This window comes from Cebus imitator, unplaced genomic scaffold (genome assembly GCF_001604975.1).
Source record: "Cebus imitator isolate Cc_AM_T3 unplaced genomic scaffold, Cebus_imitator-1.0 Scaffold4, whole genome shotgun sequence".
NCBI lineage: Eukaryota > Metazoa > Chordata > Mammalia > Primates > Cebidae > Cebus > Cebus imitator.
The window spans coordinates 9921148-9937173 of NW_016107319.1; the positions used below are offsets into that span (position 1 = coordinate 9921148).

At 36.3% G+C, this 16026-nt stretch overlaps 1 protein-coding gene across 1 annotated transcript in view; it reads left to right on the forward strand.

The window, feature by feature from the left end:
* Nucleotides 1-13172, forward strand: part of LOC108308657 (hedgehog interacting protein) — a 94632-nt gene extending 81460 nt beyond the window's left edge. The window contains exons 12-13 of the mRNA XM_017534555.2: nt 9914-10062; nt 12900-13172. Of these exons, the coding sequence (XP_017390044.1) occupies nt 9914-10062; nt 12900-13093 (343 nt within the window). The 3' untranslated portion in view covers nt 13094-13172. The remainder of the gene's footprint in view (nt 1-9913; nt 10063-12899) is intronic.
* The last annotated feature ends 2854 nt before the right edge of the window (nt 13173-16026 follow it).

The following is a 16026-nucleotide window of genomic DNA, read 5'->3' on the forward strand; positions in this document are numbered from 1 at the left end:
AAAAAAAAAAAAAAAAAAAAAAAAAGATATAAAATGGAGAATGTAAATGATGAAGAATATATTCTTCAAAGTGAGACTTATATATTGAGTCAAAAACTCTTAAAAGCATATTTTTTTATTAACATGGCCACCATCATTACTATGCCTGCCACTGTCTCTTCTAGGGCAACGCTAGATGTCTGATATTAGTACTTTTGAATATCTGATACTTTTATTGTAAGGTAGTATATCTTCAGATATTGCAGTACCTTAGATAAAGGCAGATTTAATGTTGCATTAGATATCTCTAAAACAGTCATGCAAATTTTTTGAAAAGACGTTTTCTAGAGGAAGACGTAGCTTATAAAGAAAAAACTGCATCTTAACATCATTTGTTACTAATCCATTTTGGTTGAGTTAAAAAATTTGTCATTTAAATGACATTTTTGTCAGCTATGACAAATAAATGATATATGAACATTGAAATTTGGAAATTCATCAGGCTAGTCATCTTCAAAGAGAATTTGAACTGACATTTCCGTGCTTTTTTATAGGAAAGAAACTTGTCTTAACTTTCTTTTTTCCTTTAAAGTGTTTAGTGATATTTAAATTTCTACCTTCATATGATATGAAATTAAAACACTGGTAGATGTATTGCTTTATGAGTGGGGAAATGGAGTTAATAATTTATTTTTTGATGATTTCTAAAAGAAAAATACTCCATTCTTTAAGTCTTTTGGATTATGTTGTAATACAAGTGTTATTTAGTGTGTGTGTGTGTGTGTGTGTGTGTGTGTGTGTGTCTGTGTTTGAGACGGAGTTTTGTTTTTGTTGCCCAGGCCAGAGTGCAATGGCATGATCTTGGCTCACTGCAACCTCTGCCTCTCAGGTTCAAGCGGTTCTCCTGCCTCAGCCTCCCGAGTAGCTGGGATTACAAGTGCACGCCACCACACCTGGTTAATTTTTTGTATTTTTTGTAGAGACGGGTTTTCACCAATTGGCCAGGCAGGTCTCAAACTCCTGACCTCAGGTGATCCACCTGCATTGGCCTCCCAAAGTGCTGAGATTACAGGCATGAGCCACCACGCCCAGCCTATTTATTCTATTTGTTAATTAGTTGTCATTCCCCTGAGCTATTTTCATCACAATAAAAATAGATAAAATCAGAAAAAAATTCTCTGGTTATATTAAGTTGCATAAGCAATACTTGGTTTCTAACATTTTTATCAATTATGGTTTATGAATTAAGTATTTAAGTTAAAAACTTGATTTTGGACATGAAATTCTGAACAGAATGTATTTCCTTCTTTATATTAGGAAGCAATGGCATTGGCTTTTTTAAAATCATACCCTAATTAATTAGTTTTTATATTTGTGTCATATCAGAGTAAGTAAAGATATAATCCAGGAGTCCTGATTTTATTAGTCCTGATGTCATTAGAAGCATTTTTTGTATGTCTCCTATGTTCAAGATATTGTATTTGCGTTATGTGCTATGGAGGGAGAAAATAAATGAGAAATTGGTCCCATCCCCTAAGAAGTTGATTTTTACTTTAAATCAGGAGATTGCATACATTATTAAAATATTAAAAATATCATTTGAAATAAAACACTTTTCAACAAAAATACTGTACCATAACACTGTACATCATAAATTGCCAAATGAATGATCCAGAAATTATTGATGTAGGTAAAACTCACCATGATTCAGCTTCCCATTCAAATCTGTTCTGCTACATTATGAATTTCTTTAACACTAATAAGCTCAAATACAAAAAAGAATATCAGCATAACATGAAAGTTATGTAGCTTCTCAAGCAAGACGTAACCAGAATTATAAGGAAAGGAACATACCCTCAGCCTAGCTGTTGCACAGGCAGAAAAAGCCTTCTCAGCTGAGCTGTCAATGAAAAATAAATGCCTACACTGGGTTTCCCTCCTCCAAGAGTCACCCCAAAGCCTTGCATGGCTCTCTTCAGGGTGCACATCGTCTTTTCAGAGTTCCACTTCCATCATCATTTTGTCTGTGTGTTTCTAATTTCTTGAAGCACCCTCCAGCTACTTCTGAGCTGCTCGCTTGGTTGCTCAAACTTTCTTCCAAGATACCAACTTTTGTTTTCACCACTGCTTTAGTTACAAAGCTGCACAGATCTTGAGGGGTCTGCCCCAAACCAATTCTTCCCATAAGCCCTTGTCTTAGTCAGCTTAGGTTGCTATAACAACAGGTGGCTTAAACAACAGACATCTACTTGTGATGGTACTGAAGGAAATCCAAGAGCAGGGTGCCAGCATGGTTGGATTCTTGGTAAAGGCTCTGTTTCTGGTTTGCACGTTGCCACCCTCTCACCATTTCCTAACATGATAGAGAGAGAAAGAGACTATTTCTGAAGAGACTATTAGTCACAAAGAAGACAGTCAATGCCAAGCTCTACTTGTTTTCAGCACATTTCAGAACAGAGAAATTTCTAGACACTGTGTAAAAATAAGATAGAACATTAGCTTTATCAACCCTAAACTTGACTTTTAGAAATATGTAGTACAAATTAAAAATTTGAATATAATTCATAAAGTACATAAGTTCAGAGTTATCCTTGAATTTAAAGGTTTGTTTTCTCTTTGTTCTAATATCGGGGTTTTTTTTTAATTGTACTGTAGGTTCTAGATCTATTGCACAAGATCTGCGTGCGAAGTTCTTATAGGATTGTTGCATAGGTACATACATGGCAAGGTAGTTTACTGCCTCCATCTCCCTGTCACCTATATCTGGCATTTCTCCTCATGTTATCCCTCCCCAACCCCCTCACCCTCTGTTTATTTTTGTTGTTTGTTTGTTTTGTTTTGAGACCAGTCTTCTCTGTTGCCCAGGCTGGAGTGCAATGGTGCCATCTTGGCTCACTGCAGCCTCTGCTCCCTGGGTTCAAGTGAGTCTCCTGCCTTAGCCTCCTGAATAGCTGGGATTACAGGCGTGAGCCACCACACCCAGCTAAATTTTTTTTGTATTTTTAGTAGAGACGGGGTTTCACCATGTTGGTCAGGTTGGTCTTGAACTGCTGACCTTGTGATACGCTCACCTTGGCCTCCGAAAGTGCTGGGATTACAGGTGTGAGCCACCACGCTCAGCCCAGAATTATTTAAGAATACATAAAATAGATATTTCTGCAGCCTATATACGCTATGATGTCAAGGAAGATATTCCTTAAAAATAAAATGAAAGCAGTAACTCTTAAAACATTTAATTCCTTGCTGTACTTCAAATAGTACTTGAAAGATACCATTAGGAAATGTGTGTTGCTGTTTCTACTGCCGTGAAGTCCCAATGAGATCAATATTACATGGTTACACAGGAATAGATTCCATTGGCTCCACTATGGAATATGATTTTATTATAAATATATGATTCCTCAGCTAAATTAAGTTTATATAATGCATTTTGTTTGTTAGCTTGTTTTGTTTTGTTTGAGACGGAGTCTCACTCTTTCACCCAGGCTAGAGGGCAGTGGCATGATCTCGGCTCACTGCAACCTCCCCTTCCCAGGATTCAAGCAATTCTCCTGCCTCAGTCTCCTGAATAGCTGGGATTACAGGCACAAGCCACCACACCCGGCTAATTTTTGTATTTTTAGTAGAGACAGGGTTTCACCGTGGTGGTCAGGCTGGTCTCAAACTCCTGACCTCGTGATCCACCCACCTCGGCCTCCCAAAGTGCTGGGATTACAGGCGTGCGACACGTAGCCTGGCCGCATTGTTGTTTTTAAAGCTGCTACAAAATGGCTACATGTGGTCTCAAAACACGCAGTAAATCATTCAGAATACAGCATTTTACTCCTTATCAGTAAACTGACACTGAAGTAAGAAACATTGATATCACCAGGAAAAATTCAGTGAACAGTCAGATTAAAGACAATTATGAAGAGGAGAAATAACAGTTTGTGTACTGCCTTTGAGAAAGGCACTAAAATGATTAATACACAGATGACGCAGCAAGTACCCAGCTGGTACACATACTAGCACTTATTCCTATGCCTAAAGCTCTGCAGATGGGAGACAGTAAAACTTTATCCCATCATGAGATATTTTTCACTTCCTTACCCTTTTTTAGGTAAAAGTGATGAGTATTGGCTTTAAAATGATGAGTGGTCAAGGATAATCACTCTGTAATCGAGTTGCTTACGGTGTGAGGAAATTCATTAAACCATAGAATCTGCTGTGGCATTCGAAGACTGCCTCCTTGTTCACGGCAAAGACTCCACCCAGTTGGAAGATTTCAGAGGATTCTGTACTTGGAAGTGCCTGAACACACTAATTAATGGCCACATTAATTCCTCCTGGCTGGGAAATGGTCCTAATTTAGAAACAGGCCTCACAAACTTGGATATGCATGCGAGTCACCTGGCCATCTTGTTAAAGATTCAAAATCAGTAGATCTGGGGTTAGGGCCTAAGATTCCGCATTCTGTGGAATGAGGATTTTGACTTGTCAATTTTTCCTAACTCATGAGAATGAAAAAAACATGGAAGATAAGTAGTTTTTTAAACGTTAGAGTTGCAAGGGTGTTCTTTTCCATGTATCCCAGCGTGTCTGTGGATGAGGGATTAAGACAGCTCTTACATCACCTTCCACCCTTAAACACATAGCTGTCTAAGAGAGAGGCTACAGAATTATTACAACTTCTAAAACCTCCATCAGAATTTCATACATAGTATTACTCATGATCTGTATATCTTGTTTTACAATGAAATGAATTCAAAATCTAGACAGCTCACAAAAATTTCAGAATGAGCTCCTTTCCTTTTTGTGAGACAAAATAGATTTCTGCAGTGCTCATGTGGAAGTAGTTACTCTTGCTCAGACAGGATTTATCCTTGTACCTCCAAACAGAATCAAAGGATTTCCTGTGTATTGGTTTATTTGTTCATCCATTAAATTAAATATCATGAAACGAAAACCATTCATAATACCATTACCCAAAGACTTTCACTGTTGATCTTAGCTATTCACAGAGTCATCACCTATAACGCGTGTTATAAATCACTTATGCTTCTCAACTTCTCCTTTGTTTTCAAAAAAGTATCCAAATCTTTATACTACTACACAAAGCAAGCCAAAGTCGGTTTCTAAGAAAATATTTTAAATTTCTGAAAATAGTGTTTTATACATTAAAGAATGTTGGACAGTTTTTTGTACTAGGGTTTTGGTGTTTCATTATTTGTCATGTGTGAAGGGACTAGGAAATATGTTTTTCTGATTTAAATTAAGTTCAAGGGCTATGGAGATAGCTGTCAACAAATAGGCTAGAAGTATTCTTTTATACAAGCCTAAACACCCTCTGGGGTACATTTTCTGTTTTGAAAGTTACTTCAAACTTCATTTAATAGAGTGCCAAAAGTTTAAAGAGTTAATGTTTAAAAGAAGAATGAGACAATTTAAGTGATTCTTATTAGATCATACATTAAAGCACCCAATTTTCCAGTCCGATAAAAATAAGTATGAAAATGGGTTAATGCAGCACAGAAATATACCCTAAAGTTTTGTTTATATCCTATCTAGGTGTGTATATGTAGTACTTAAGTATACGTAAGATGGTCTATTTCAACATGACAATAATAAGTAAGTTTAAAGGTACTATTTATTCCGTTTTTGTTTCTCTTTATTCCATGTAAAGGAGGCCTGTTCTTTTCCGTAAAAGGGAGAATGTCACCATTACAAAGAGTTATTGCAGGGGAATAGTTGGAATCACGAAAAATCTTTGTCAGACACTACCAAATATTAGAAAATTGAATTTTAATCTGTTGACTTAATTCCCATCTGGAAAAGAAGACAATCCTATCTCTTTATCTCATGCTGACCTTGACTTGCTTAGCCTTCTGTTCATTTACTATGGTTGTAGTTAGTATAAAAATACATCTTTCAGAATGAATTCAACTGTACCTTGGAAAAAACTTTAAGACAAATTTATTTAGTCAATAGAGAGAAATACAGTAAATGTTTGTGTTTATGATATGAAGGTATAGCAATTAGATTTTAAGGATATCCTTTCCCTGAATGGCCCATATTTTCCTCATATCTTCACCCAACACAAACACCCTTTTAAAATTCCATATTCTTATTAATTTCATTCATTCAACAGATTTTTATGAATCATTTTCCATGTGCAACACATCCATCTAGGTCCTGGGGAACCACAAGAGAAGAGAGGAAATATTTGTCCTCATGGAGTTCATATTTCAGAGAGTGTATTTGAGAAAGTTACTACTATTAAATTCAATTTATTTATTTTGAGATAGAGTTTCACTCTTGTTACCCAGGCTGGAGTGCAGTGACGTGATCTCAGCTCACTGCAATCTCTGCCTCCCTGGTTCAAGCGATTCTCCTGCCTCAGCCCCCTGAGCAGCTCTAACTACAGGCACCCACCACGACACCCAGCTAATTTTTGAATTTTTAGTAGAGATGGGGTTTCACCATGTTGGCCAGGCTGGTCTCGAACTCCTGAACTCAGGTGGTCCACCTGTCTTGGCCTCCCAAAATGCTGAGATTACAGGCATGAGCCATCATACCTGACCTAATTTAATTTAATAAACTTCTATTGACTGCCTATACAGTATTTTCCTAGTTCCTATGAATATGAGTAGCTGAAAAGATAAAATACATGGTGGCGTAAATGTCATCTCTCTATAACATCTCTTAAACTAGTTGCCTCCTCGTGTATTTCTATGATACTTCATGTACACCTGTGCCATAGCAAAATCGGAATGCATTACACTTTTGTGTATGCATGTTTATCTTTCCCGCAGTAGTCTCTGCGAGGCTCAGGACCCTGTAGTATTTATGTCTTATGCCCCTGAAGAGCGCAGTACTTACCCCTGTAGTATTTATGTCTTATGCCCCTGAAGAGCGCAGTACTTACCCCTGTAGTATTTATGTCTTATCTCCCTGAAGAGCACAGTACTTACCTGAGTAAATGATTCGACTTGAAGAAGATTGAATATGTAGCTTCTGCTCTCAGAAAACCTTCAGTGAAGAAGAAAAAAAAAAAAGAAGAGAGAGAAATAAACAGCCTATTCCTGAAGAGAAACAAAGCCCTATAAGAGACACTCAATCTTTTATGTCAGTGTTCATATTAAGGGAGCCCAGATAGAGTAACAGTTTAAAAGAGAGAGGATTGGTTTAGTATAATAAATACAGAATGTTTTTTTATCACTGTATAGACCAAAAAAAGATAATTTCTCCTGGTATTTAAATAAAAGTTGAGAGAATTACAATGTTTGTATATGACAGCCACACAATCTTATATAAATTAAAGTAAACAAGCCCAGGTGTGAAATAATTACTACATCCGTGGGTAGGCAAGCATTTACCAAATCTTAGTCGGAAAAAAAGAAAAAACAATTTAGAATCTTCTTCCTAATCTGAGTTTTCATATGTTTGAATGTTTGGTGAAAAATAGTCAAAGCATCCAATTGGAGTATCAGCAGGGAAACAGGTCAGACACTCTCCCCTAAAGAATTGCCCGTCAGTATCGGATTTCTATTCATCATGTCCTCATTCCTCTTCCCAGTGTCCAGGAATCGGTGTTCCTATACTTTGCCTCAAACAGGCAACATTTTCTAGTTGTTTAACTAAGTTGACCTATATTCATGACCTAAATGATGCCATCTCTTTAGATGCACCTATTCAGGCATAAACCATCTCATAGAGTAGTAAGTGAGGGTAAGTACCTGCATATTTTGCATTGCCTATAGCATGTAATATATTTTTGACATACCCTATTTCTGAGTCTCTTTTCTTGAATGAGTCAGAAAGTGGGTGAGCAAGTGAGTAAGGAATAGAAGTTAGATGCACAGAATTCTACAAGTTCAATTAGCATATTTTTTTTACAGAATGCCACTTAGTAAATGATCATGGCTACTGAAAAATTGCTCTTCTGGTGGTCAGAAACGCCACCATTGTCTCACAAACAAAATAAAAATTTTAAATGAGAAAGAAATAGAATATACATGGGATACTCAAGGACAAGAAGACGACGAAGATTGTGTCCTTACTTTCCCTGGCATAGCCATTTAACATTTTCTCTACCTTATACCACCCCACCCTTACTCTCAGAAAGACATTCTTGAGGAACACATGGAAATTGTTAATGTTTTTTTGAATAAAAATATGCTTAGGGCATAGAATGCCTGAAGGACCTTTCACATAAATTGACCATTCCTAGATTCAAATAAGAGACTGAACAAATTTAAGGGAGTTTTCTGAATTATCATGTTAGCTGCAGAACACAGCACTTTCAACATAGAGTGGAACTTTCCTTGGGGAGAAGAGCTAGAGAAGTCACTGTACATTTTAAATATTTTGGTTTTTAACATATATGGTTTTGAGTCCTTGTGGAAACAGCCTGAAGTCAGGCCTCAGATTATTATCATTGTTTATATTGCCATAGGGACATAAGGTAACCTATCTCAAAAAAGCTGAGTCTGCAGGGCTTAATTATTTGCTTATCTCAGAACGTTCTGTAATTTACCCTTGGGGTTTTGACCTGTAATGATCACCTTCTTTTTATGATACTTAAGGTGTCCGTTTGTTTGGCCATCCTAATGTTGTTGATTTGACTGGCAATGAAAGCATTCATTTACATTCCTTAACTGAAAAGAAGCTTCTCACCACACTGTGGCACAGGTAACAGTGACTGTTAGGAATGTGCCACTGCATTTTTTCCCTGAAAATTAGATAATGAGCAGTTGTGACCATGACTCCAGCCTGACCCAGCTCAAATGACGTCTTACTTTAAATACAGTAAGATCCATAAAAATCTTCTGAAGGCATCTCGGTTTCCTCTATAAATGATGTCAGTTGTAGAACAATTAAAATCTATGACTTTTTACATTACAAATAAGATGTTTCTGTTTGCTACTTTTTTTTTTTTTGAGATAGGGTCTTGCTCTGTCACCAGGCTGGAGTGCAGTGGTGCAATCTCAGCTCACTGCAACATCTGCCTCCTGAGTTCAAGCAATTCTTCTGCCTCAGCCTCCCGAGTAGCTGGGACCACAAGCGCTTGTCACCATGCACGGCTAATTTTTATATTTTTGGTAGAGACGGGGTTTCACCGTGTTGGCCAGGATGGTCTCAATCTCTTGACCTTGTGATCTGCCTGCCTCAGCCTCCCAAAGTGCTGGGGTTACAGGCGTGAGCCACCGCGCCCGGCCTCTGTTTGCTACTTTTGGCATTCTTTTTCCTTATAGCAGGACAAAATCAAATTATTTATATGTATAATCATTATATATGGATCCAAATCAGATTACTTATGTATAATCAGTATATATATATATATTGATCTTTCTGTGCATGGAGTTTAAACTTTGACTCAATAGTGTACACACATATATTATGGTCACCTTTCAAGAAAAATCAGTCTGAAACTATTACCTCAAAAGAAATGTAAAATTAAAACAAAAATTGATTCCAAAGCTCCATAGGCCACAAGTCATTTTGATGAATGCCTTCAGCCCTGTAGTACCACCAACTGCGTCAATAACAAGGGAAACTCTCTCAGACACTATTCCTAAACATTTTTGTAGATATAAAAGAGAAAGTTTTAAGATATTTATACATATTTATTTTAAATATTTCAACGGTTAGAAATTCTTAGTTACCAAATGTGAAATATTAATTTAATTAAACATAGTTTTCATCAGTGGGTTTTGATCAGGATAAAATTTCTGAGAATGTTTAATGTGTTCAGTTGGGTTCCAAACAACTTAATTTGTTTCCTCACTGTATGTATTTCCTGTCCTTAGACAGTAATATATCTGACTGAGTCACTTTTTAAAAAATCCTCTCTATAAAGTAAGAGGCATGTTTTGTAAGCCACTGAATCACTAGATTTCGTTCCAATGTTGATTTTCAACGAGAATACACTTTCAACTATTGTCTTTTAATGTAGACCTTTAATGCCTGAGGAATGCAGAGCCACGGTACAACCCGCACAGACGCTGGCCTCGGAGTGCTCCAGGCTCTGTCGAAACGGCTACTGCACCCCCACAGGAAAGTGCTGCTGCAGTGCAGGCTGGGAGGGGGACTTCTGCAGAATCGGTTAGTATTTCTGTTTTCACCTGAAAGGACTGGGGACGAGCCAGTCCTTAGGTACTCAAGAACTCGACATCCATTGTTTCTTCTACAATTGTATAGTGTTCAAAAGTGGTTAGCCACTTGCAATGCTATTAATGCTCATCTGTCTCCGAGCTTGTAAGTAAAATCTTGCTCATTTTCTTAATGTAAACAATTCACCTATGTAAGTTAATTATAAAGATACAAAATCTTTAAATGACTGAATCCTTTCAAAAAGTAAAAAACAGCACAACTGGATCATCTTGTGGACCTCGCAGTCCTGGGCTCTGAGATTTCACACTAGCGATGACTTAAAACATGCAAAGCCCCCCTCCAAGTGCTAGCATTTTCCAGACACCCCGTAAATGACCTCCCTGGCTTTACTGCTTGCTTTCCTGCTACAGCAGACTAAAAACAGGGCTTTTCAGTGGGTGTTATTAAATAAAAGGAGAAATGCAGTTATTTAGAGATATATTATGAGATTTTTTTCATGCTTTTCGCCACCCCCCTGTGAACCATCAACTAGGTGTGCATCTGCTCAGAGACAGCAAAGGAGATTTATTCCAGGGTTGTTCTAGCCTGTAACTTGATATTTCCTCAATTATGTGCAATGACGTTTAAGTTCTACTTTGTGTGAAGTAAGAAAATTAGATAAATTTAGAAACCTAGAGTTTAAAATTGAATATGCATAATTAACAACCAGCATATATCAACACTTCTAAAAGATTTTGATCTCAGCTATTTCAAATATTAAAATACTTATTGCCAATGAAAATTAAAATCTCAAATTAACATTTAATATTATTAACTCATAAATGCTCTTTGTTGGTCCTCAAGATGTATTTGTTTCAAAAAATTATAACTATAACTTGTCTGTTTTTATATTGTCTAACAAAAATAACCAACATTGAAAATCACATATAGAGAATATATTTTAAACTTGCATTGCATCGGCATTAATAACATGATGTGTTTAATTAATACTATGGTTATGTATCTAGGAAGGAGATATCAAAATTAAAACTCAACAGAAATTAAGTAATTACATTATTTAAAACAAATGCTCACAATTTTTTGACCCATCCTCTCTCTTTTTGTTAGTTGACCAAAAATATGACAATCAGTATTCAAATGCAGTGATATTCAAATTCCTGATAATATATTGTCTCTCCGTTTCCTTTGCTACCTGACAATATCTACTTTCTCTGCATTTTTTTTTAAGATGGAGTCTCTCTCTGTTGCCCAGGCTGGAGTGCAGTGAGGTGATCTCAGCTCACTGAAGCCTCCACCTCCTGGGTTCAAATGATTCTCCTGCTTCAGCTTCCTGAGTAGCTGGGATTATAGGTGCCCACAACCATGCCCTGTTAATTTTTGTATTTTTAGTGGAGATGGGTTTTCCATGTTGGCCAGGCTGGTCTTGAACTTCAACCTCATGTGATCCGCCCGCCTCACCTTTACAGAGTGCTTGGATTACAGATGTGAGCCACCACACTCAGCCTCTCTACATCTTTTAGTAACAGAATATAACATAATAGTGTCCATTCTGCTATATTCCCTGCTTTGCATTTTGCCTAATCTCTTATGTTACCTGAAACCTTCTGGTGGCAGTATGTTTAAACTGAGGATGAATGAATTATCTTGAATACGGGTGGCATTATACATACCTTAATTGATATTAATAGTAAACTGTGATATAAATTAAAATAGACATACATTGAGTTATCGTAAAGTTTTACTCCATGAGGTACTTTCATCTTTACACTGAGTAAATTTAAATCATTTGAATATATAACATTTACCAAAATCATTTTATAAAAGTAATGTTTATTTTGTACGCAAACGAGAATTTTATTAATGTACTCACATTGTTTTCTCATCTCCCACAGATTTAAAAGATAAAATTGTTTATTTTCTTCTTATTTTTTCTTTTCCATGTGTCAACCACAGGCCCCTGGAATTTGATTAATGCATTTGAAAGGTCAAAATGACCCTGTCTCGTCAAAACATAAGGAAATGTATTGAAGGAATTTGACTCCATCCACAGGGATTGTACTCCCCAGATTTATCTTACCAGAAAATGGCAATTTATACACCCAACTTCATGTTTCATTTTAGCATTAAATCTTTATATTCCCATTTATAATGCAGTGGTAAAAATTCTTTAATAAATAAATTCTGGGCTGTAGGATGACCCTAAAAAGGTTTGCTCAAAACATCCTTTGCTGGCCAATTGCACTGACTCCAGAAAGGGACTTCAAAGTGTAATCAGAGAGCAAAGCATATGCTGTGTGCCCCCTGGAAGCAAGGGAAAGGAGGAATTCAAGGGAGTTTATATGGTGGTTATTCCACCTAACCAAAATCCAAAACTGTTCCTTTATGTTGCATTGGAGATGCTGGAGCCTCTGTGTCTCCCCCTCAGGCTGGACTGCTTCCATGTTGAGGTCCTACCTTGAAGGAATGGGAAAATATTAGAGCGTGCGGGGCCGTCTGTAGGGAAGGCTCCTGTGGAGCAGAGATTTCAAAGGACTAAAATCTTCATTTTAAAAAGAGTTAATTTTGCAGAGGGTTGCATTTGTTTCTCGTGATCTCTGCTTCTCTAGAAATGTCTCTCATTCTCTGCTGAGTTCAGGCCCCCAAATAACTATAAGTGTAAAAGCCTGTTTCCTACTTACATATATTTATCTTTCAGATCATTTTGTAATTATCTCCCTTCTTCTTTCCCTCGCTTCCCTTAGTCAGCAAATATTTGCTGGTCTCATGCTCAGTCCTGTTTCTGACATACAGAATGAGAGTATGATGTTCTTGCTCTTTTTCTCTCCCAGCAAAATGTGAGCCAGCTTGTCGTCATGGAGGTGTCTGTGTTAGACCAAACAAGTGCCTCTGTAAAAAAGGATATCTTGGTCCTCAATGTGAACAAGTGGACAGAAACATCCGCAGAGTGACCAGGGCAGGTATTCTTGATCAGATCATTGACATGACATCTTACTTGCTGGATCTAACAAGTTACATTGTATAGTTTATGGGACTGTTTGACTATTCCTTTCCAATGGGCATTTATTTTTTATCCTGTCATTAAAAAGACTGTTATCCTGCTACACACTCCTGTGATTTCATTCTCTTTCACTAATTTAAAAATAATTTCCAAAAATGTGCAGATCTTTTGTGTGTATGTCAGCACGTTTGTTCACATATGCACATACACACACTCATAACCCCTATATGCATGGCTGCATAACAGATGAACTTTTAAAGTATATACTTCCCTGTGCAGAGTAATTTATGCAGAAATTCCATTGTAAATTGATAATGGATTTTTTATGTCACCAGAATAGATTATTTGACTTCCCAGGAATTTTCTGTCTGTAATCACTAAAGTCAACTTTAATAGAGTTTTGAAACATTACTGTGCAATCTGATGGATCTAATAAAAAGGCAATATTTTTATATTAAAGTACTATACTGAGAGAGAATGTTTCAGAACTCCCTGATGAATTTCTAAGTGAGCAACTTGATATAAAATTGTAATCTTCATTTTTGTCAGTGTATCCAATTACAGAATGTTACGCACTTACCTTTTTATTGGCAGAGAAATCTGGTTACTTCATCTTAATCTCAAGACTGTTTTCAAGGGTTTTATAATTAAATCATAATGGCATATTTTAAAATCAGTCTTCCTAAAAGGTCTGCTTTTACTGTATATTTTATTTAACAATAGGCACTGGGTTTGTGTTACGTATTTATATTTTTTATTTTATTTTTATAATATAGACATCACCTAGATGAAACACCTTTACCCTGTCCTGTAAAATACTAAAGTTACATTTTTCACCAACTTAATTGGAAAGAAGGGGAGTGAGAAAGCAAACAGTCTTTAATGTGCTGTGGATCTAATCTAGCAAGGTATCCTTGTGCCAACATATAATCATTAACGACGGATGAAAAAGCAAGAAAACAGCCAATCTTTATAAAATTCCAGCATTAAACATTTGTAAAGTGCTTTTCGCCATAGTAAGACTGTCAGAGTATATGTTATTAGAATGTTGCAGATTTCCATTGAATCGAACCTCACTGGAGAAGAGCTCACTTGTTTTTAAAAAATCTTGGCTATGTAAGCTGTCACCTGTACAAATTTTTAACATAATAATTCTTGCCAAATATGACTTTAAATGTACATGTTCCTTCAGAACTCAATGAAAATACTCTTTGGTTAATGTATCAATAAATTTTCTGTAAATATTCTGTTTAGGGTTTTAAAGAGATGACACATTCTGACTTAAATCTGCAAAAAGTCTAGTAGATATTTTTCTTTATGGTTTTCAAGGCCAGCGCTCCAAGTTTGGATTTTAACAAAATATAAGGCCTCTTTGCACTACTAAAAAAACACATCTACTCATGACAAGTGCACACTCACTATGGCTGTCCTTCTTCTGTAAACATCCATTCCTATAGAATCTAAATTGTGGAGCAGTATAGATTATGCAGCACCAGCTGACTTTCTAAACCTGCTCCTTACCTTTAGGAATACAACCATTAATTTAAAAAATATATTGTAGCTGGTATTTCTCTATTGTTTTAAGGTGAGAGATTTGCAATTAAAGCCCAGTAAGCATTTATATAGGCGCCACAATGTAGAAAGATTGGTTAAGTACACTGCTCTTGTCTTCCATATATGATTACTTAAGTTTCAAGTGACCTCATGCCAAATGGAAATGGGTTGAGAAATCTTGGTTCAGTGCTTAGTGAACAATAGCCTGCATTAAAAAGTGCATGCATAATTTTGCACAATTTAGATTCAATTGACAGTCTATTCAAAGAAGTCTCAGGATTAAATGAGCATGGAGACCAAATTGCCCTCTTACCCCAGAAAAGGGGTGGTCCCTTCTAGTCACACCAACACTTCATTGGCCCAACAGTGTGACAAATCTTGCAATGAACCATGCAGTAGCCTGCATCTGTAGGTTAATAGCAATCTTTTGTCTCCATTGCTTTCTCTTCATAGCCCTTTTACTGAATTCCATCACAGAAAGTTTTACAATTAAAAAAAAAAAATGTCCTGACAACCATTTTTGTAAATGGACCTTACCATCTAATCGTCTCTTATTCAACGTGGGTGACATTAACAAAATGTGAACTTCTTGTGAGGGAGCCAGCTGTCTAAATCTGTCAAATTGTGCAGTTTTATTACACATTCTCCCATTCCTAGTTTCCCTGAAAACAATAAGGATACTGCTATATATTCAGCAAAATGTAAAAAAATCAAGCATTTCTTCTTACATCTTTAAACTTTCCATCTCCTCCCCAAAATAAAAGGTGTCCTATTGCCATTAGTTCTACTGTTTTAAAATATCCATAGTAAGTTGACCAGACCCAGGTTTTTTATACAGCTTTTTCCCAAGTGAAAGATTTTTAAGTGACTTAGAAAAACATATGTGCCCCAGGTGTCATTGCCTTTTCTTTTGTGAGTCATTAGAATAAAAGACCAAGTTCTTCTCAAGAGAAGATAGCAAGATCCACGGATATTAAACCAAGCAAAGAAAGTAAAGTCATTGGAGTCATTTCTTTCTGTTCTTAGGAGAAAAGTAGATAGCACTGGCTAATTGATGGCAACATATTTTAAATTAAGTGGTCAATTCAAAAAATCTCTTTGACCTTTTCTTTCAAGTAGATTTTTTAAATGCATGACTGGCGAATTATCTTCCATGATTCATGATGAGAGGCAGGTAGGAATTGATTAAAAAGTATGAGCTAGGAAAAAATTATTGTTTAATCACATGAAAGGCAACATCTGCTCAGTTCATAAAGCACACAATCTCAAATGGAAAGAAAAGGTCCTTCGTAAGAATACTGTTGGGTAAGATAAAGATGAAATAATGAAAAAGAAAATTGTATATTATTATTTCCTTTTCCATTCTCGAGTTTGTTGTCAGTTGAATGTGAAACGATGTTATA